This window comes from Atractosteus spatula, chromosome 5 (genome assembly GCF_055471065.1).
Source record: "Atractosteus spatula isolate fAtrSpa1 chromosome 5, fAtrSpa1.hap1, whole genome shotgun sequence".
In the NCBI taxonomy this organism is placed as follows: Eukaryota; Metazoa; Chordata; class Actinopteri; order Semionotiformes; family Lepisosteidae; genus Atractosteus; species Atractosteus spatula.
This window is the reverse complement of record NC_142710.1, coordinates 17,939,029-17,962,496: the sequence shown is the minus strand read 5'-3', so window position 1 is coordinate 17,962,496 and position 23,468 is coordinate 17,939,029. Positions and strand designations below refer to the sequence as shown.

At 37.8% G+C, this 23,468-nt stretch overlaps 1 protein-coding gene across 5 annotated transcripts in view; it reads left to right on the top strand.

Moving 5' to 3' along the window:
• Positions 1 to 23,468, top strand: part of pax2a (paired box 2a) — a 45,615-nt gene that overhangs the window by 5,057 nt on the left and 17,090 nt on the right. For 2 of the 5 annotated variants that reach the window (XM_088916599.1, XM_088916602.1), the window contains exons 1-6: positions 2,809 to 2,851; positions 4,934 to 5,099; positions 6,446 to 6,643; positions 11,604 to 11,689; positions 12,331 to 12,450; positions 22,431 to 22,606. In XM_088916599.1, the coding sequence (XP_088772725.1) occupies positions 2,809 to 2,851; positions 4,934 to 5,099; positions 6,446 to 6,643; positions 11,604 to 11,689; positions 12,331 to 12,450; positions 22,431 to 22,606 (789 nt within the window). Of the gene's footprint in view, positions 1 to 2,808; positions 2,852 to 4,921; positions 5,100 to 5,745; positions 5,767 to 5,973; positions 5,985 to 6,226; positions 6,234 to 6,445; positions 6,644 to 11,603; positions 11,690 to 12,330; positions 12,451 to 13,714; positions 13,728 to 14,615; positions 14,651 to 22,430; positions 22,607 to 23,468 lie in introns of those variants that run through there. The other 3 variants (XM_088916601.1, XM_088916600.1, XM_088916603.1) reach the window with 3 other exon arrangements.

The window sequence follows — 23,468 nt, the reverse complement described above, 5'->3', positions numbered from 1 at the left end:
CCTCCTTCAAAAAACGAATACACACCTTGCATACACCACTAGTTCTGAAACGTCGCCGCACGTCCATCTAGTTTTATGTGTACTGTATTATTATAGTTGTCATTATTAACAATACCACCGGCTTCTACCCTAAAGAATTAGTCTGAAATTGTAAATCCACATCACATAGGCTTCTCCATTTAAGTGGCGTTAAATATTACTTAAATTACCAGAAGGTTTATTGAATTGATCACTCGTATTGGTGAGGTAATGATGCAAATCCAGTGATTACTATCTCTTAAACCAAAAAAAGTTTATTTTTCTTTAATTTCCTTTAAGGGGTGGGCAAGCTTTTTGAAGTGTAAATTCCGGTTGCTTCCTCCTATAAACGTTAATGAAAACTCCAGATCCCTCACTGGAAAATTAAGCAACCTGTCTCAAAAGATAAGCGACAGGAAACGATACAATGAATATAGTATTTCATCCATTTGATTTTTTTTTTTGCCGTGAAAAAGTTTTAAATTTACCTCCATTGGCCTTTCACTAAGAACTTAATTTTGGAAAAAGAAGCACGCCATCAAATAGTTGTTTTTTGCTCTTCACAAAATACAGTTCTGCCACCAACTGAGTACCGCTGAGTCGCTGATTTGTGAGATGTGCTTCCCAACTTACACTTTTTGTATAAAAAAATCCTTTGTCAATAATTATCGTCAGCAATGAGTTTTAAACTTACTTTCCAATATCAATTTTGTTATCGGTATATTAAAATACCATATAAACGTTTTAATATCAGGTGGCATTGTGCGTTATGCAATTTTAAATATTTGCTCCATGGCCTTCTTAATAAAACTTACGGATGTATATGAAAATATTTGCATCTTCCAATAATTTCAAAGTTTTTCGAATTTTTTACGTCTTTTACATAAATCATCTGAATGTGATTGATAGGGCAGTCATCTAATTGTTCGAACTTTAATAAATGAGTATTTCTTGAAACACTCATTTCACATCGAAAGTGTCTAACCTAGGACCGAAGAGTAGCGTCAAGGTTGTATTTTGAAATAATTGAATTGGGTGACGGAAATATGGACTGACGCAGGTCATTTTCCTAACTTGTGATATTTATTCATTCGTTTAAAGAAAATCTTCAGAAAATCTGAGAATGCCCATAATGTGTGTCGTAATATTTCCACTTATTTTTCGTTTAAGTTTTAATTTTAACACATGATTACAGATTAACAGCGCTGTTAAATAGTACTGTAGTTTTTGAAGTTAAACTGTCCAACTTTTTTTTCACTCTCAAACCTTATCGGGAAGATCTAAAACAAGCGAAACCAAGGAGCGCCATCTACAGGACACCTAACGGGTCAGCGGGAGCACCTTTGTAGCTCCAGCTCTTTAACCCCAGCCCTAATCCCCCACCCTATTCATTAAATAAAAATAAAAGAATACAAGAATAGCAGGCACGTCGACACAGCCAATCGGAAATTTGACCGTGATCAGTTTGTCCACTCGTTACCTTACTGAAAGTATTCAGTCGTGCTTCCCACTCACTGCGTGCAATTTCATTTTCATATTCAGTCTTCATACGCTTTGCAATCTGAATATTTTGCACCAGTCTCTGGTTAACGTATCAAATTTAGACTTATCGTAAATATCATAAAGACACAAAATGCAGCACAGTACTAAATTGTGCGATTTGTACCCTACGATGATGTGCACGCAATGTGTGTGCCTTCTGTGTATACAGCATATGCATATGTCAACACACATATGCTTACATAGGTTATGTTGGGAATTTGTGAATAATAAAAAATAATAATAATTATGATAATAATAATAACAGTTTGGCTGATAAATTAATTTTGGTCATCTCGATCAGAAATTCTTTTTTTTTGTACTTCAGAAATGGTACACTTCTAAACTTTCCCAAGTAGCTCACCACGTGCGAATTAAAATAGATTGCGAGGATCCATATGCGCGCTTTCTTTTTTCCCCTTGTCCTTTTAATTTCTCCCCTTTTCGTATTCCAAACTCTAAATCATATCCCTGTTTCCTTCCCTCCCCTTTCGAAGTGTCAGATGAAGGGACCTCCTCATTTGGGCTCCAGTTTTTTGCGTTAGCGAATCACAAAGTGTCGGAATCTATTGCCTTTGTCTGACAAGTCATCCATCTCTAAGCAAGGGGGGATCGGGGGTGGTGGATATGGTGGTGGTAGGGGGGGGATTGCAGCTTTTAGAAACAGACACACAAGGAGAGGGGCTTCATTCTCACTCCAAAGCTTCTAGCAAGCACATCCCATCTTTAGAAAAAAAAAGAGACCACGAGACACTTTCAGTGTCCATGTTTCCCCTGTCAACCTTGTACATATCTGATCAAACCCAAAACCTTCCAGCTTCAGCCACAGAGATCATAAGGAGGAATTTCTACTGCAGTTTTACAAGAGGACACGGGAAGACTCCTTGAGCCGAGCAACGCTTCTTACCTCGTCATTATGTGGTCCAAAGCTATTTAATAAAACCCACGGTTGTTTTTTTTTTGAGAATTTTGTTGCAAAATACGTTTTTAAAACAAGTATCGGTCATGTTCTTCACCTGACAGACCTCCCTCCTATCTTCGTTGCAAGGACTGATAAACGCGAGAGAACAACTTTTCCGTCTTTCCTTTTCATTTTTTTAAGAAGTTACCTTCCGATCGATCGGTGTCGGAAGCAGACAGCCTGTTTTCTTCCGTCTTGTAGAATTTGTTTCGTTTCTTTTAAATTTTAAGCTGCATTAACGAGGCGAAACGGCGACTTCAGTTGATTATCTTTCTTTTCTTTGCTATCCCATGGATATTCACTGCAAAGCAGACCCGTTCTCCGCGATGCACCGTGAGTAGAGAGAGTTTTAAATACATAAATACTATGTACCTACGCATGTTGATTTTTTTGTAGCTATCATTGTGGCTGACGAGGACTGTGATCGCAAAATACATTTCTGCTGTCAGTGTGTGTGGCGGAATAGCATGTTGATTCGATTAAAGACGTCGCGTGGCTAAATGTATGCCTGTTTATACGGAGTTTCTCCACAGATGCTAAATGGAGGAGCGATCATGTAAAATCTTCCATGAAACATGTGATATTCGCAATATTATTTATACTCTCAGGCTTTGGATTTGTTAGATGTTAATTGTTGTTTAAATGCTGTAATTTAAACGATGTATGTGTTTACAGTCCGGGAAAATTCTAAATGATGCGCTACTGCAATTTCCGGCTTGATCTTCCAAATAAGTACATTTCCTAAATACCTGCATTTAAGCGGGATTTCCATGTTTTAACAGTCGTGCCTTCAGAAACAAGGAATGTATCCATTTATTTTAATGGATGAAAAGCGAAACGTTCAAATAGGCTACGACTAAGAACCCTTAACGAATATACACACCACAAGCAAAGATGCGAATGTCAGCGTGTATGTGTGTCTATGTTTACGTATAAGAGAATATTTAATTCCTTTGAAATTTGCTCTCTTCATTATTTTACCAACAAAAAGAACTTGTATGAAGTTTAAAACATGAGAAAAAAAGAAAGATGGAGATTGTAACAATATTCATTCATAATGCTTTTTGTTGGGCTATTCGAAAAGAAAACAGGCTTACCTGCATTTTTAAATAATTCATTTCTAATTCTTTCCTCATGCCTTTGCTAAATAATCTGTAATATGAGTTATCAAAGCTCTTTTTAATTATTTACAATAAATGTGCAGAGAAAATTAAAGGGCTTGTAACCTAATAGCTACGACATGTGCTGGGTTGCGTTTGAACAGTAGGAAATAAAACTCATCAGCGCTATTACCGTTCTATTACTTTGTTGTGAGATGAGTTAGTAGCATATTTTTGTATTTGCTTTATGTTTCAAAATAGTCAATTTAAATAATATATCTTGATTAAAATACGTAAACAGAGAATATCATGCATGGCAGTAAGTGTGCTGATCATATTTTCAGTAAGGCCTCGAAAACGTGAAGGGATTATGTGCCCAAGTTATAAAATGGACCAGAGTCTGTGTATCAGTTTAAAAGCAAAGCATGTAGCATGAAAAATATAATATTAAAAATGCAGTCTATTGAAAAGAGTAGAAACAATCTGTGGTTGGCTTATTTTTAATTCTAAGCACTATTCATCGTAAAAAGCTGATTACCTATGAAGCGAAATACATTTCATGGTCGGAATTCAATTAAAATTGGCTTTATGCAAAACAATTTATAATTTTTATGTTATATGTTGCTCGTTCTCAAAAATAAGCTCGTGTATGGATATCATAAAGACTTGCAGTAAAACTAAAACCAAAAGGGGCATTTTATAAACAATTTTTAAAGACATTACCAGTGTACAGTTCATGCTATACCATGTTAAATCTTGCGTATAGGCTGTTGTCAAAATATGGACTGCCAATATCAAGTAATACACAACTTTGCTTGAAAATCATAATACAGAAACACGAAACCTCTAAATTCGTCCTAGATGCAAAGCATCAATCTGTATCATTTGGAACCTATAACAATATGAAAGGCGTTCAAAATATAAATAGATGAATGATTGTGTGGACAGTTTTGTGATTTACAACTGTGCTGGGCTCGTAAGGTGAAACCCGTCTTAGATTAAAAAACAGAAAATAACGTAATCATTATTAAATGAAACTAGAAACTAGAAACCATTATTTTTTTGCACTGACACTCATAATGTGGCAACTTTGTAATATCAGAACGCAAGAATTTCAGGCCCGTTGATAATGTTTTGAATTGTTGTATTTTTATTCCTGTCTGTTTTACTAGTTGCCAGCAATAGTAAGGACCCGTGTTGATTTTCTTCTGTTTTTTTTTTTACTGTTTTACGGCAACTCCTTGCGAGTCCTTCTGCATCACCTCCTCGTGTGTAATGTCATGTTTGTGTTTTGTGCGTGTTGTCTCCTGCGCAGGGCATGGGGGTGTGAACCAGCTAGGCGGGGTGTTTGTGAACGGCAGACCCTTACCTGATGTGGTGAGGCAAAGGATTGTCGAGCTCGCCCATCAGGGGGTGAGGCCCTGCGATATCTCCAGACAACTGAGGGTCAGCCATGGCTGTGTCAGCAAGATTCTTGGCAGGTGAGAGACGACACAACCGCGCCACGAGTTTTGCAGTCAAACTTTATTTTATTTTATTTTATTTTTTTGTGTGGGTGGCGTGCGCGCGGGCGCGCGCGAGTAAATAACCAAACTTTGTCATGTGGTGTGAAGAAAATAAACTTTATTGGGGAAGCCTCAATTGGGGAAGGCTGAGTCTCGTTTCTAGTTGAAGCTGAATGAACAGTACGACTCTTTTCAGTAGAAGACACACACTCACAAACTACCGTGTAAATTCACGGGGGCCGGAGGGTGGTCGCAGGTGAGTCAGTGTCCGGTTGAAAGTTCCCAGCAGACGCAGATCTAGCGGGTGTACTGGACCTGAAAAGGAAAAAAAGTGCAGGGTGGCCTAACCATTAAAATAAAGTGAATATTTTCTGTCACAATCTAAGCCACTTTATCAAGGGCACAAACGAGACAAATCATGATAATATTTCGTACAGAATAAAGTAATACTGTACAACACAACTGAAAAAAATTACAACCACGATTTTTTTCAACCACAAAACTTTGTACTTTTGTTTGTGATCCCCACTTTACTCACCTGAAAAGGAAAATAAAACAATCGGTGTTGTGCTGGTATCATGTTTATATATGGCAGTTTGAATGTTTTTGAAATATTTTTCAGCTATCAGACGGATTTTAAAAGGTATTTTATTTATGCATTTGGAATGTTTCTCACAAAAGTGTTCTGAAATATTATTAAAATTGGTAGCATGTGTACTTTTTAAATGCATGTTCTCAAGTTTGTTGTTAGTATGAGCCGTAAATAGCGTTGAAACCATTGGGTACATTTCTTAAATCGTATGATATACATAGTTTTAATCATTTCTATGACTGCAGCCGATAGATTAAGTCTCATAATGTGTACCATTCGTAAGCTACATATCATGATGTAGAAATGTTGTCATTACAAATATTCAAGAAAGGAAAAGTGCCTTTCGTATTTTGTTAAACTGTGTGTTGATGTCCCCGGGTGCCTTGTAACAACGGCACGTGTGACAATACTTCCTAGGATCGAAGCTTACGTTTCCTTACTTCGGATCAGCGCACCATTTATTGACGTTTTGTAAAATATATATTTATATAAAAAGCAACACTTTTGACAGTTTATGTGTGCTATCCCCCGCTATCGCCCCCTGGAGAAGTTTGCAAGTGATAAAAATGTACCTTCACGAAAATGTATGTCATACCTGGCTGCAATTATTGAACCCCATAAATTTTAAGTCAAGGATCTTTACGCTCTACGTATATATATATTGTGGAACCAGTCATTATTACTATTCTTATTATTATTATTGTTGTTGTTTTTGTTGTTGTTGTTGCAGATACTACGAGACCGGCAGCATTAAACCCGGAGTAATTGGGGGCTCCAAACCAAAGGTAGCAACTCCAAAAGTAGTGGATAAAATCGCAGAATACAAGCGCCAGAATCCCACCATGTTCGCCTGGGAGATCAGGGACAGACTGTTGGCAGAAGGCATTTGCGACAATGATACAGTCCCCAGTGTGTCATCCATCAACAGGTAAAAATATATATGCTACGAAACCGCTGCTTTTAGCGCTAAATTCAAGCTAATATATTTTCAGCAACATCATGCCGATGTATGCCAATTAGAACTGTATCTAAAGTTATATCGACGAGCATGTCAATTTTATTTTCTTCGTAACAAAAAAAAAGAAACAGAACCCTCTTTTAAAGGTATTTAATGCCAGATCAAGAACAATCTAGACCTTTATACTGTAATATATATAACATCCCGATATCTTTAGAAATCACATTTATGATATCTATTAGTAAATCAAGGTGGTTTTCTTAAAATACAAATTTTTTAGATCATTATTAAAGTTAGCTTTTTACTTTCTAAATGTAGTGTTTTAATATATACCCACTCCACACTACTAAAAAAAAATCTTTTCAGCTTTGCCGAATTTTCATGGAATAAAAAGAAAACCGGATCTAGTAATAAACGGGCAATGATTTGTAATGAACGTTTTTATGTGGTAGACTAGAAGAGTGAGGAAAAACGTACAGATATTATTTTTTCAATCGCCTGATGGGAAGTTCGACATCGATTTATGGAAAAATGAAACTACCGTCTTGTAGCGTCAATAGTATGATAAAGGCGAACCATTTCAAACGTGTTTTCATTAAAACTGAAAGTTTTTCGGAATAAATATTTCCCATTAGTATCTCTGTTTGAGATTTAGTATCTTTATCACAATTGAAGAGGTCGATCAACAATCAAATTAATCTACGCGAAGGCTTAAACAAAGCAGCACAGACCAAAGAATCAAGACCTAATAGTAAATATGGAGAATATTATTAACTGTAATTGAAAGTCATATATGTTGTCTGAAGATGCTATATTAAAGATGGTATTTCATCTCATTCTCATTTGATAGCATTAATCAATAAATCAAGTCTGTTCGTCTAATGTAGAAGTTTCAAACTTAAAAAACATTAAGTAACAACATTCTCAATAAAAAGGTAAATTACGTTATATATATATCAAATGTATTTAGTTTTTCATCGAGGGTGGTCTCTGTGGTGTAATTCAATCCCAAATCCTTCAACAATCAGCCTTTACAGCACTGAATCTGAAGCTGAGCGCACCAAAATCACATCTGTCTGGATGAAAACCGATCAATACTTTGTAAGCAGATCCACTGCCACCGGGAAATACTCAACACAAAAGTTCAATACTAGACCTAATATGTTAGAAAACGTAGTTTCTTCATTGTGGACAGATTTCGCAAAACCTCGTAGTTTGAAAAAGGCGGAAGAGCCGGTTTGGGTAGTCACAGTGCATTACATAACGAGAGTATTGTGTCGGCTATTTCAATTTAAAAGGCTGAGAGATTCTTTCACAGCTAGAGCACATTTACTGTTTCTGGGGGGGAAAGACACGCTGTAATTCATACGCTAACGTGTAAAAATAATAATTAACGGTTTCTTTAATTTTGGTATTTGGCAGAGAGGGTGGACATGGTTGCAAAATCTAAAAAGGCTCGATTTATCCATTTTACAATATAAGAACTGCAAGTGTGCATTTATGAAATCCTGGATCATATCAACAACGCTACAGTGCTTTACATTTTCATTTCTAAAGTGTAAGATAAATAGGTGGGGGCGGAGGTGCGTTACTTTTTGCTAGGATTTCAACCTAAAATGTCTGTTCTGAACAGGACCATACAGGGCGAGATTTGTCAAAGAAATCTTAAATTAATATATATATATATGCTTCATGAATGACGAGAGCAATCCAGTAAAATAAAGACTTCCAGAAGTGTGTTGCATGAAAAGCTCACAGCAGTGGATGTGCAGGCATATGAGTTTTGGTGATTATGGTATTTCTTTATTTATTAACATGTACAGTACAATATGTCTGATGGGTTACAGAAAGATGAATACACAGATTATTTGTTTATTACTGTGCTTGAGGGTTTCATAAATCCTTTGTAAAGCTGTAGCCTGTTACTCTGTTGGATGATACACCCCTTAACAAACAAAAGCAAACAACATTAACAGCAAATCCCATCTAAACCTTCATCTCTTACTAGGGAGGATACAAGGGTAAACAAAGTAAGTGAGCAGGAGGGAAGACAGAAAAGGGAAAAGAACATGGTTTAGAGAAAACCCCCTACCCAGGAACACAAGTAATGAACTTTGCTTAGGAGGCAGTCTTCCATAGAGCTGGCATCAGCATTACATTTTAATGAGCTGATTGGAGAGCATGGGCAGCCTCACACAAGACAGCTAAAAAAAAAATAGAAAGGTTGAAAAAATTCATTTCATGCACCATGGTTGCTTAAAAAAGGGCAATTTGAGCAGGTTCCAACACATGTATGTGATAAATTTTAAATGTACATTAATCGTATTAAAAGACCCCTATAAACTTTTCATTTCTAATTAAATTCAAGCGAGCGATTTAGAAATAGAAGCACTCTATGGGCCTTTGTTTATGTGGGAAATTAAAATGCAAATACAAAGAAATTTATTTCTATTACCAGAGGAAGTTGAAGGATCTTTTGGTGCTTTTTCAAAGGACTACAAAACAGCTAGATTTGAATATTTCTCTTTGTGTAAGCAGATTCTGAGTTCCTGTGTCGTGTACCGTTTTAGATATTAAACTTTAAGGAACCACCCTACATCCAGGCACATTTTCAAAAGGTGGTTTTGAACCAAACAGCATATTATTGTGTTTATTTGCAAATTAAGAGAAATTAAAAGCTGAGAGTAATGAGTTTAGAGGACTAATCAATAGTTTCAGGTATCTTTTTATCAATAGTTAATGTGTAACAACTAAAAGATGAAAAACCCATGTGAATGTAAATGAATAATAAATCAGTGTTGTATAAAAATGTGACATATGCATTAGTGTAATATAAAATATACAGAGTAAAATAAAAATATTAATTTTAGAGTCAACTCTTGTTCTGAAACAAAAGTATGTCTATCACAAAACAGCATGAAAATATATCTGTTTTTCTGTATATCAATGCAAAATTAGACATAAAATATGCAATGTACTGTACAGGCATGTAGACTACCTAACTTAAGATTTCCTGTCCTTTGCATGACTGCTGTAGAAAAAGAAATAAACTGTGTTTGTACATCGAGCACACCCAGTCTGAATATCTTCCAACACAGGGAAAGTCACTTTAAGGCTGATATTTATTAACAAGCTGATACAGTATTACAGTGGAGAGAGGTTTGAGTCTCTGACATAAATTAGACATAAGAAAAGAGAGAATCCACCACTGGGTTTATGTTGTAAGGAAACTGACCGCAGGTCTGTTGACAAAAGAGGATGTTCTAGATTTAAACACTTTTTGCCTGCATGAATTATTAAAGATTACACAGGGATGAGGGTGTACTTTGTGTCTGAGCTGCTGCAAGGAATTACCACCAAGTACCTGCTTGTAGACATTAAAAAACCCAAGGTCCTCAATGGCTTTCAATGGTATCGATTCAGACTCAAAGCAATTTTAATATTTCTTCAGGGAATTTTCAGCAACAGCTGAAGTCATTAATTCACCCTCCCAAATTGCTTATTCAATATCAAGAACATGGATTCCAAATAAAGTCCCTGAATTTATGTGACTCACACGAGTCAAGGGGTCAAATAATTGTTATGGAGGGAAGTTAAAAATCCAGATAAAATATTGATATGTGTTTTCTAGAAAAGGCTTGTAGCTTTTGTCGCCTTGCCCCAAGGACAGTGCATTGGGGGAGATTGGAGGCTGCCTAAGTCATTGAGATCAATGGAGGTTTGATGTATATAGACTCCTTTGGGTATTAACTCTTAGCTGCCTGGTGCTGACAAGCAAGTGGATCATTTTTAAAAATAGCTTTAAAAGAGCTAAACACCATCTATGGTATCATAGGAGCACATTCTTTTCAAATCATTAATTTCAAATATTTGTACCTTACTATTTATGCCTAAAACATGTTGTTTACCTCTATAGAAGAGGAAAACCATAGTCATCCTCTTCATTTAGGCACTAAATGGACAAATGTTCTCAAAAAGACTTAAATAATCTCTCTGGTCATTCATATTCTTCCACGGAAGATAGTGAGCAGTGAAGCCAGCCTAGGCACAAAGTCATGAAAGCCTTTATTAGAAGGTTTTCAGTTTTCTTCTACTTCTTAAATTTGAACTCAGCAAATGGATACTATGTCAGTTGTGATAAATAGTTTCAAAGTTTACAAATTATTGTGGCAGCTACCTCTTTTTTCTAAAATGCCATTCAGATTAAAGGAATCTAATGCTGGAGCAAGCTTGTGCACAGCAATAAGGCACTATTGCTTTCCTGTCACATATAATTTATAGCTTTCCATTTGCATCTGTTTGCGTGTGACTAATCCCCAACTTTTTATCCCCAAGCCCTGATCAATAGAACCTCATCCGCATTGGCACTTGGGGCTGTTGAGTTATACAGAGATGTTTGATCTGGGAAGTGAGAAGCCAAGAGTCTCGGGTACTCCTGTAAATGTTCCAGAAAGAAAGAGGGAGAGAGAGGAGGAGAGAGCTGATTAGTCTGGGCCAGGTAGAGTCAGTGAAGCTGATCATTGAGGTGAATTGATGTGATTTCATGGTTTGTTTGCAAGATCATTCAGACCAAAGTGCAATGAAGACTTTCCCCATATCTCACCTTAAAGGCGCAGTTTTTTTCCCCCTTTGAATTCTGGAATTAAATTTGATATGATATACTCTCACGGATAGTTTCTACTCAGCCTTTCTCACTGGTGCATTGAATTACTGTTTTCGCTATCGCACAAAACCATGATGATTAACAGAAAGGACGCACACAAGAAAGCCTGCACTGCATGTATCCGTGCTGCCCTCAATAAATAAACGATTAAATAAAAACATGCACGCTGGTACATGGAGAGATAATTCTGATTGGTGCATTAACTATGTTAGATTAAAAAGGTAAGAGGGCAAAGAAATCTAATTAAGTTGTGTATCTGTTGTGCAGGATTATACGTACCAAAGTTCAGCAGCCCTTCCATCCATCTCCTGACGGAACAGGAACACCTCTCTCAACACCTGGCCACACTATAGGTAAGCAAATAATGGGTAACTGACTACAAATGCCAAGCACCAGTTAGTGATTTTTAGAATTTTATTTTATTGCAGAATACGTGACACATCACTGTTTGTGTAAAAAAAAAAGACCTGTCTTCAAAAAAGTAGGATCTGCAATCCAATAGAGCATGAATCATAGATGAAAACTTAAATATACTAATAACAAGGCAGAGGTGTAAAGTGGACAGGTCAAGGACTGGTGAAGGAAGCTAGAGAACCCAGACAACATAATGACTCCAGAGCCTACCCATTATCTGAGTGCTAAAGGCGCAAGATTTACTGTTTTTGAAAGATGCTCTCATCCATCAAGTCATATCCAGAGAGTCGTTTACTCATGAGAAGCAAATGTCATACTTAGTAAGGATGATACTACTCCATGTTACATGTCTCATCAAAAATCTGTTTAGCTTGTCCAAATCTTATAATGAATTGGAACCTTCTAGAATAGAGCAAAGTTTTAGATTATCTGAGTCAGACTCAGAAGCTTACTTTTTCACAGGGGGGTTCACAAAGTTGTACTCCTCCAACCTGCTGAAGGATCGGTTTTTTAAGAGCACTTTCTCTGATACGATTGTGGCCTTTTCAGTTATATTCATTGTAACCTTCCCATTTCTCAGTACCGAGCACAACATCGCCGCCCGTATCCAGTGCTTCCAACGATCCAGTGGGGTCTTACTCGATCAATGGCATTCTGGGTATTCCCCGATCCAACGGTGAAAAGAGGAAACGAGACGATGGTAAGAAAATGGGTGCTAAAGCTTTTTCATGTCTCTTCACCTGTAGAAAAGGTTAGCATTTCTGACTGTGGGACCCATGTGCCTGCCATCTGCTTTTCTTGGGGTCATAGCTAACGCAGAGTCCTGGATGGAGCCTGTCAGTCAGGGCACAGATATATTTAACTTTACCTAGTATTTCATTTTAACTTGGTGTCTTGATTCCATGCAATATAATACATCAGGAAGGGTAAATTAGTAGGCAGTGGCGCTCTTTGTTTGGCATCATGGAGGGATTATTTTAATGGCTGTGTACCAGAGACAACGGTCTTCCATGCACAGAGATCACTGTTGGCCAAGAATCGATCTCAAAAAGCACTTTCGTAGATCTGAACATGCATTTATGGAATATCAGTGTAAGGATAATTGGAGGCGGCACTCAAACATTTGAAACCTCATCTAAGTGAATCTACGTGCATTATCATATTAAATACTGTGCTCTCATACCTGCATTGATTGTTGTATATGGCAATATAATCCGATCTGCATACAGACGCATGTAGAAATCAAGGGACACAGAGAGTAATTACAGACTATTTTTTATTTCACATTCAGTATGTAATTGTCCGATTTTCCATTTAGGTAATGCAGGGAAGAATAAAAGTTTTACAAGATCATTTAATTATTCTGATGAATGACCAAAAATAGTTGCCAATAGTCACTGGTCACAATAGTTTTAAAAAATAGTCGCTAATTTTCCTGCTATGAGAAAAGTTAGCAGAGAGTACCGAGGCTGTGTGAAAGAGAACTATCACATCCCTTGATCAATTCAAAAGGAGGGCATAGTGAAGACTAAGGAAGAGAGTTCTTTTTTATTTCAAGACTTGACCTCCACGTATGTCAGTGTTGTCTTCAGCAATTAATCTTAGCTGAAATGATTAAGAAGAGTTAGGATAATTACATGTCAAGATGATGTAGCCAACCACCCAGGTCAGCCAGAGAAAGCACTGCTGATGTAGAAGACATTTCAACTCAGTAGCTCCAAGTGGAATGATTTTTTTCTTTTTTGAGTGAGTGAGGGATACAGGCAGCCTGAGGGCTTATAGATTATTGGTTTTGCAAGCAATAGGCTTTTTAATGCTATTGAATAAACATCCCCCTGGTGAAAAATCGAGAAGTGCAGTAATGCCAGAATAGCACAAGGAACAGATCTAGCTGGAAATTATTTCTTAAACCACCATTTATCAAAGCAGGTGACTTGATTCTTCTTATTTTCCCATATTTTTAGTTCTCTGGAGTGGGCTACCACACAGGGAAAGAAAACATGATTTTATAAGTTGGGTTTGCTCACATTCACTTTGCCCGGACAATCGGAGAGTCGCAGAGACTGGACGAGAATAGTGTTTGTGGGGCAGAAGAAACAGGGTGGGTGTATCATGCAAAAGTTAGGACTAATGATAGCCTTGTGGTCAATTACCTGAAAACAAAATAAAAATGGGGATAATCTGATTATAGCAAAGACCATCATAATAGTCTTTTGCATGCAGTAATGCAGCAGCCAAAGCCAAAAGACTAGTAAGAGTTATTGTAAAAATGTATGTGCTGCTTTGAAACTGATAAAGCTCTCTTTCTCTAACCTCAAAGGGAGGTACACTGGTCAGAAGGTGAATGGCAGGGGAGATTAGTATGTACCTAGTCAAACGCCAATCTTTCAGTGTAACTCAGCCCGTATTTTGATTGAGATTGACGTAGCGAAGACTCACAAAGGCATTCGGAAAGGAGGTGCAGAATTTTTTCAGAGAGCGGTTGGCTGTTGCTTTTGAGGCCTGCTCGATGTCACACCACATGTTTCCTCAGCATTTTGTGTTTCACATTCTCAGCTTTAATGAACAATTTTCCTCGATTTGAGTGGCCTGGCCTGCATTGTGGGGAAATCTGCCGATATGGAAGGCAGCGATTTTTATGCGGTGTGTAGATTGTTTTATTTAACAATTGCCTCTTCGAAAAGCTGCAGTGAAATAGCCTATCTGACTGAAAAGCATGTGGATGCGGTATTTCAGTTCAGAAATCAGTTTAAGGCCTCCCTTGTGGATCGCTAATAGAGATCAGTTTATTCTTCGAAACGCTGTTGCTTGAAGACATGTGAGCATTCTGCACATTGGGTCTATGAAACAGCACTACCCTCTGAGCAGCAATTTACATATTAGAAGATTAACAGCACATTGTGTAGGTCCCTTCCACACATACCCAAAGAATGCAGTTTGTTTCTAAATCTGCTATTACTGCGATCTGCGATTACTGCTGTGTTAGTTATGAAAAACGAAGTGAAGGGAAAATAAAAGAGTGTTTTTTAAAAATTAAATATATATCCTACAAAATGATTATGGACAATAAGTTATAATGCATAATTACAATAATAAATAATTCAAAAATGGTTGCACATAAAACTAAAAATACTTATGTTACCAATATTATTGTTGTCATTAGAAAAGCAATAAAATGAAAAGGATGGTAAATCAAGTAATACTTAATATTAGTCCTAATGCTGCAGCATACCATTCCTTTTAAAACAAGTATAATAAAAACACAAATAGATAAAAAAATATACAGTGCAATTGTTCCACCATTAAGTGTCTGGAAACACTGTAATCCTGAAATGAAATGTTTTTAGATGACAGGTTTGTATTAAACAGTGAGTATTAAATTATGCACTGTACCTCTACCTTTGCTTCGAACTGTTTACTATTTAAATAATAAGGCCCTAATGAAGACTTCATGACTGGTTATTTGAGACCCTGCCAATTGTCTAAAAAGCTATGTGTTATTTAAACTTAGTCCTTATTTCACACAGAGACATCAGGGAGGCTGTACGACAGCTAATACATGGTTTAAATTTCATAGTGCTACTGTAGCCTTAGGCTGCCTGAGCCTCGTTTGGCTTGCTATATCTCAGCTTGATTAGATATTAATAACTGAAAAATGCACAGCTATTTAAAAATATATACACAAATGTACCAAAGCAGGCAATAAGCCTAGTCAGATGCAGCAACGTATGGGAATATTGCGGTAGACTGGTAGCCCATGTAGCCACAAGTCTGAAGACAAGTCCTTGTTTTAACCCTGATGTGACTCACAACAAGATCTGGAGTCCGAGTTTCTGTATCTCCTACTGTAACTTCCAAGTCAGCAGTGCCCTTAAAAAAGGCACCCATTAAAAGAAGGATGTTGAGATAATGTAGTGTGACACACGTTATGTACACCAGGTCTTCGGAAGAGGAGCTTCAGGGACACAGGTGTCATAAGAGCCATTAATCTGCCATTGTCATGTGTTATTGCAAATTAAAAGTAGCATGTTACACTTGGCGGCTATTGGTGGCGTTGGCAGTAGAAGTCGGGTGGGGGGAATAGTTCTCATGATTGTTTCTTTGGTGGATAGCCCCCTGCACGTTGTACAAGTGACATTTAAGAGAATTTGCAATTCCGCAGAGAAAAGCTATTAATTCACAAATTAACACACCCCCCCCCCTCCTTTTTTTTCCCTCTCTCTCGGATGTGCAAGCTATTGAAAAGACAAAAGAAATAGCCTAGAGGAGAAGACTGGGCTTCAGTTCTATCTGTGTAAAGATTGGTATCACTGCTTGCAGATATATAAACCAATTACTTCTGCATCCGTGTATGTGCCTCCACTTATTGCTTCCATTGTAGGCCCTGAATCCATAGCTAGATTTCGTCGTGTATCTCATTATGTAAAACAGAATGATATTGCCTGTCGGACACATAACTAGGCCAGGAAAATTAAGTTTGGGTGAGGTATTGTTTTGACTTGACCGCTTTTACTTATTTACAGAATAAGAGCAAAAACAGGAACACGCAGTGAATTACTGGAATTTTGATTTAACTTTTTTGTTTAACTTTTGGCACTGCTCTTGCAGGATTAGCGCAGGTTATCTAATTTCAGGAATGCTGATCGGTAGATCCAGATCTTTACAGAAGAATAACAGCTTCGGTTCAAAAGGTCATTCGAGTACATGGCTAAAATTCACAGCACAACTGTAATCCTTTTGCCAAAATTGTCAAGTCTGTTGACTTAATGGCAAAGACAGAAATGTCACACTACATCCCTGAAGAACATTAAGAAATTCTTTAACAGGGTCATGTCTCAACGTAGCACGTCAGTTTTTCGTGTATATAGTTTTTCCAAATTATCCAACGATCGCGACCATGAAAGTTACAGCAGCTTCAGGGAATATCAAAGGGAGGGAAATATCAGATGGGAAATCCATGCTTTTCAATGCAGACTCTGAACTTAAGTAAGGACACCAGTTTCTGTACTTTTCTAGGAGAGAAACTTTTGTCTGCTTCATCTTTTCAGCAGACTGATCAACCAAAGAAAAATAATTTCAGTCAATGACTTTCCAACCAACCACTGTAACAGAATTACAGATCTAAATCTTTCACCTTGATTGTACCATTTGAGGTGGAAGAACCGTTTGAGGTGAAAAAAACATTTTTTTGGACTCCAGTAAAGAGAAACAAAAACTGTCTGAAAGGAGAAAGGTGTTTAATTGCACATGTTCGTTTATATCTGAAAAGTAGGATGGCTATGTAGGCGTGCTGTAAAGAATGATGATCTGATTTTGCACTAGACGTGAGGTTAATGACTTGAAGTGTGCTGGTTGCAATGACCTAGCTGTTGGAATTCTTTCACATGTGGGTTCTGAAAGGCTTCCAATGTGTTTTTACCTTCCCAGGACATGTGGGTGGAGGCTGGCTGTAATAAATAACATGCACAAAAATAAAGGTCTTGACACCTTGAAGAGCTAGCCCGTTGAGGGGGAGGCATAGGACACAGGGTTGATATAAGAGGTAGAATGTCCAGGTCAGACAACAGCAATGTGATTGAAAGGATACAACAGTTATGTCTAGAATAAAACATGTTGGACTCCAAGTTCATGCCCGCAATGCATGAATAGAATCCAAATGTCCACATCTAGAAATCCGGGCCTTATGTTCAAAATATCGATGGGCTTAAGTCGCTGTAAAACACAATGTGAATTCAACCCCCATGTTAACTATGAGAATTTTGAATAAATACAGCGTATACTGTGTTTCCTAGCGTTAAAAGGACTAATTTGTATGTGAAAAATCGTTTGTCACTCTAGGGTTCTATTTACAAGAAAAGTTCTTTAACACACTATGAAGAAATAATGAGACAGCATAGTACAGAAACAGAAGAGCCCCTACAGAAACTGTGCTTGGTACTCACACAGATGCATGATGCTTGTTCACCTATGCAGATACAACAGGGGATGCCACTTCTAATTTCCTTCTCTTTTTTAAAAAAAGCCAACTTCAATAACCCAATTAATTAACGTAAAAGCTTACTAAATATTCTGAGTGATTGCAGATGATTTAAAAGAAACAAATGTAAAGAAAGTAATGAAAGAAGTAAATGTTTGCCAGAAGTCTCTGTTGCAAGCAACGTGAACAGTAATACACTGAGTAAACCATTATTAAAACTGCTCTAATCAGTTAGGCATTGTAAACCTTTCAGATCAGGCTGATTTTATTGATGTAATTGCTTCTCAGTAAAACACAACAACAATAAAAAAATACTTTAAGTTTTTTTTGGCATTTGGTGAAATATTGTGTCAGAAAGCTCCACAGTTGTATCAAACACATTAAAACCCATAAACAGACGACGGCCTTCTTTCCTGTCACACTCAGAGGTGCATCTGCATTCAACAAGACGTGTCATTAAGCAACCTGATTGGCTGTAAATGATACCGCCGGATCCGAGGAACGCTAAAAAATAAAAGGAAGGATTTCACATAAAGAGAAATCATGTCAGAAAAAAAGTCAATTATGGGCACTGATGCTGAGAATTAATGGAGCGATGCGTTACCAGCTTAAAAAAAAAATGCATTAATTGTGTTCCAGAACACGGCACCACCAAGGCAGCAGCACTAAATGATGGAGTACACCACGATCATGCATGTGGGTAGATGAGAACGAGGAAGAGCAACAAAAAAAAAAAATCCTGCTCACCACTGTCAGGCAGTGCATTGTTCGGCATGATAAAATTAAATTAATAAACCCCTTCAACATGCAGAAACATAACATGAAATTAATAGCCCTGGTTTTGCTGCCACCTCTTTTGATACAGTTGTTTGCAGTACAGCCTTTCTGCACCACGGGTTTCATAAATGCATGGTTTCTCAAAACAAGCATAGTTAGGGAAACAGAGTGGAGGTGTCTGTTCCCAGTAGTTGAATGCACATGAGTGTTTGCATCCTGTGCTGCTACAATGGCTCCTTCTAGGGCTCTCCTCACAGGTGCTGAAAGCAGTGATTTCGTTGACTAAATTTAAAAAGCAGGAGAAAAGGAAACCATAGGCAGATGAAATACATGTACTGTAGGCAGTTGAAATTGAGCAGTATGTACAGTATTATATCTTTTCCCAATAAGTACATTAAGGGCACAAATCTGCAAATGGAATAATCCCTTTAGAGATTTAATATATCATCTTTTATTTTTTAAAAAATACATTCTTTATTTAAAAATGAAATTAATTTCTTTATTTTGTGTTTTTTTATCAGTTGGTAACAATGGTGAAATTATATGCCAATCTGCCTATTTTCAGACACCGTGAAAAAGACCATATTTAAATTAAACAATGCTTTGCAGTGCGCTGTTGTAACGTGAACTGACTTCTGCTCAAAGTTGAAGCGTTTGCCCTGAAACCACACAGTGCAGCTAAGAACTTGTGTGACCCTGAGTGCATCTCTCTTCACCTCCCTGAGACTCTGCCAGTCGTAAAGCAAATACCAGCAGGATCCCACGGTGAACAAGATGTCACACCTGATTAGAGAATTCACAGATACTAAATTAAAACAAAGATCAATGAATTAACAAAGCCTAATTAGGCTTTTAAAAAGCTTCACTTTCTGTGATAAGATGTTATCAGGAAGAGGATGAGATGAAAGAAGGAAACATGGTTTCCTTCAGTTAGGAGAGAAAGCACCACCTGTCTGGCTTAGACAGGCCACTCACAGGCTTGAAAACATGGGCACTGTTTTCAGTTTCAGATTTTCTGTTTCTTTTAAGGAACAAGTTTCACTTGAGGATTGTGTACAAAAAGCGGACAAAACAGAGAGAATACCACATGGGTGTTTCAGGGTACTATCTTGTACAGTTTTTGTCTGCTCTCTAATGCAGGTACATGACAAGCACTCTCAAGTACAGAATTGTGCCAGTCCACCTCCTGCTAGGGGTCGTGACCCCTGGGTGTGAAGCCCGGGGAGCCAGTTTTATAGAGCTGGTTATCTGATCTGATAGAGTCTGGTCCCTTGTTACTGGGGTGTTAATACTGAGAGATGTCAAAATGAATACACTCAAGTGTGACAATGATCAATAAAATACCAACAAAACATCACAGAGGGAGGCTTGTTCAAATATAGAGCCCAGAGTTATCCTGATTAGAGTTAATTAATATTGCATCGCAGCTAATCTGAGAAAGTTGCTTCAGAAGGATGCACTTTTTTCCTTTAAATTCAATTCTCTGTTTCTGCGTTCTGTCATTAACTATTGTTGTAGCCTTTTTCTTGGTTTTCATTGTAGTTTCAGTAACAGATTCGGTCCTCTTGATTTACAAGACACAATTGTTCTGATCTTGGTAATAACAGAACTAACCATGGCACATGCATTTTAACATTATGAAATATATTTCAAGGAGGATCAGTTATGTTTGTACAAGATACAGCTTTGTTATGCTCAGATTTTAGTAAAATGCGAGGGAAGCCTAACCCGTGTAAAACAGGGCATTTCAAATGGGTTTTTAGTACAAGTAAAAAGAAAGAAGACAACCTCACACCTCCACAAGATCTTGCTACTGCCATGCTGCTACCTCTGTAGGCAAACCTTGCAAGGTTTGTTATTTTGTGTATGGGAAGCATGCTCCACTATAGTGAATGACAAATGCCGGGTTATTGATCGAGTTTTGTACTCGGGCCAGCTGATAGAAAGTAATTAATGACTCTATTTGCTTCAGTACCAAAGAGAACAATTGAGTTTGATACAGTAACAACTGGCAGTGGTGTGAAAGGCCCCCGAGGGAGCTGTCCATAAGAGACGCCTGCTCAGAGATATGTGGTCAGGCTCCCAGGATACTGAAAAAATATACACTACAATCCAACAGGAAATAATGGGATAGAAAGGAATAAACCATTTTTAATAGTGCTCGCCTAATCTCAGATTCAAATATTTTAGGCACACACATCACGTTCCATGTGTGTACATACGTGACCTGTTTCAAGATAACAGTATCCTGTCATGCAAATGCACTGATGATATCCCAAAAAAATATATATAGTTGTTCCATAAACTCTTTATTGTCTCCATGATTTATTTAGTGAAAGATTACTGGTAACTTACAAGACGATGTAAGGAATTTTGCAATCTGAACAGGAATAAAGACGGTTTATTTCAGCAGCCCTGAAAGGTTCCAGAAAATTACAAAAGAAATGGACTTGAGGACTGAAGATTGCTACTCATCAATCAAGAGCTGGTTGATCCGAGCTCAAATTGTTCTGGGGAACACGAAGAGTTTACAGTGATTTAAATATCACATCTACAAAAGAGTTCTTACAGAAGAAGTAATTAAACCGCGTGTCGCATCGTGCGGACATGTGTGCATCTATAGGCTTTATTAATTGTAAGGACATATACAAAAAAGGTACTTTGTTAATCAAACCTGTTTTCTGAAAATAAAACATACTTTAAACGTATACGTTACCGGTGTAATACCCTATTAATTTCGGGGTATATCGGAGCCAAACATTCAGCAGTTACATGTTAAATTCGTACACACATGCGGGCTATTTCGGCCTCATATTCAGTTCCCCACACATTTTGTTCTTCATGAAAGTCAGGTTCATCCTCTGGCCTCAGCCATTGAAAAAAGGTCAAGCAGCAGAGTGGAATGGCAATAACGCCCTGAAATGGTACTATCAGTGAAACATGATTGATCAATTGAATTCCATAGCAGAGAAAAATGTGGGATTAAGTAGAGTATTATACACACAATGAGTTGAGGCATGATGTTCATTTCAAGTTCATTTCGGCTGCCTCCTGCCACCAGATCAGGCAATCAATAGGGGCCTTGCATATCATATATCACCACTCTCTCGCTGAAGAGAGAACATAATCTGCCGCAAATTTAGAATGACAGATTTGTAAGGGAGCTGAAGCCCTCCTGAATAAACGGCAGAGCAGAGAGGCTGCAGGCACAGATGCTGCATTTTCAAGGGGGGTGGAGGTTTGTAAGAGGTTTAAGGTGTCTTACACAAGTGACAAAGGAAAAGCAAAGGTATCCTTCTTGGAATAGCGGGGTAATCGGGTCAAAAGTCAGAGAAAATGCTCATACTTTGTGAATGTGTTCCCAGGAAGTGATTAAACCAGCGACTGGGCTGTAAAATTGTATTCAGCTCGTGTCAACCCCCGTCTTCCTAAATGAAAAGCAATCTCTATGTGAAAGCGGTATTAAATTGTAAAGGAAATTGTACCTGTAAATTACAGCCCCTGATTTCCAGTAAAATCTTCTGTAACTGGATGTATAATGAAAGCCCACCGTAATTGCTACTGGTTGCACTGAAATACATAACCTCTCCAGCAAGTGTGTATTTGCGCTGATGGTAATCCATCAATTACCACAGACTCCTCACAGCCCCTTGGTGCTAATGCTGTGATGGGCGGGACTGCCACTACCCTAGCGGAGTGCATGAGGGTGACAAACACCACTCAGCATCTTCCCGCTATGATTAGGATTTGTCTGTGGCATCATCCATCTGAGCTGGCGTCACGCACCAATTTCTAATCTAATCTATCAAACCCTGAAACGCGCACCGAAAAAACACATACACACATATAAGTGGCACGCTAGTGAACTGAACTAGAGCGCGGCTTCCAGGGGAGAGAAAATCGCATGTCGCTTTTTCTTCTTGTAGATGGCTCAGATGGTTCTGGCCCAAACAGTGACTCTCAGGGTAGTGTGGACAGTTTACGGAAGCACCTGAGAGCCGATGCTTTCACTCAGCAACAGCTCGAGGCCTTGGACCGAGTCTTTGAAAGGCCTTCGTACCCAGACGTCTTCCCAACATCTGAGCACATCAAGCCAGAGCAGGTTAGTATCGTATTATCCAGACTGAAGCGATGAGCAAAGAGGCAGAGGGCCCTCATGGTGAAGAAGTTGCCTGTTTGGGGGAGATTTCCGATATATTCTCTGCAAGTGCGCTTTAAAAGCTCAATTTAAAAAATCAGTGGTGAACATGTGCACCTTTCTTTTTTATCCTTAATTAAACCCAAATACCAATGTATCCTACAATTTATCTTCAATCTTCAGTTTGTCCAAATCATGTCCTTTATTGTAATTGGTTAAACAGAATGGCATGCGTGCCTGAAATGTTACTTTAGGATCTACTGTACTTTCCAGTAAAATTAAATCTTTAATTGCTGGGATGTCCTTGATGTATTGGCTAAAAAGCAATCAGAAATTGCACATGGAACAAAATTAAAGCAAAAAACAATTCTCAGCATTATAACATGGTTTTGATAAAGCTGTGGGTATCACTAAAACCTCCCCTGCATATTGTTGATTTTGAAGATAAGATCCTTCAAACTGACATCATTGAAAAGAACACAAAGCACAGCGTGTAATGAATTGCTGTCTTATTTTGTGGGTCTCTCAACTCTTGTGGTTGTTTAGGGGTTGTTTTTCCACTGTAATGCCATGGTTAAGATATAAAGAAGGCATTTTGTGCTGCCAGATTTATCATTTAAATTAGGTTGTCTGAATTGTAAATACAGCAAAAAAAAGCTCTGCTTTGGATTGTTATCAAACTCCACATTTGCCTTTAGTTTCTTTTGATGTTAACACTGCAAACATGGCAAGCTATCCATCATAATGGACAAAATTAAAAGGAGCGCTCCAACCAACAATCCACAAGGAAAAAAAAGAGCCCTATAGGTACAACTTTTTTATTTTA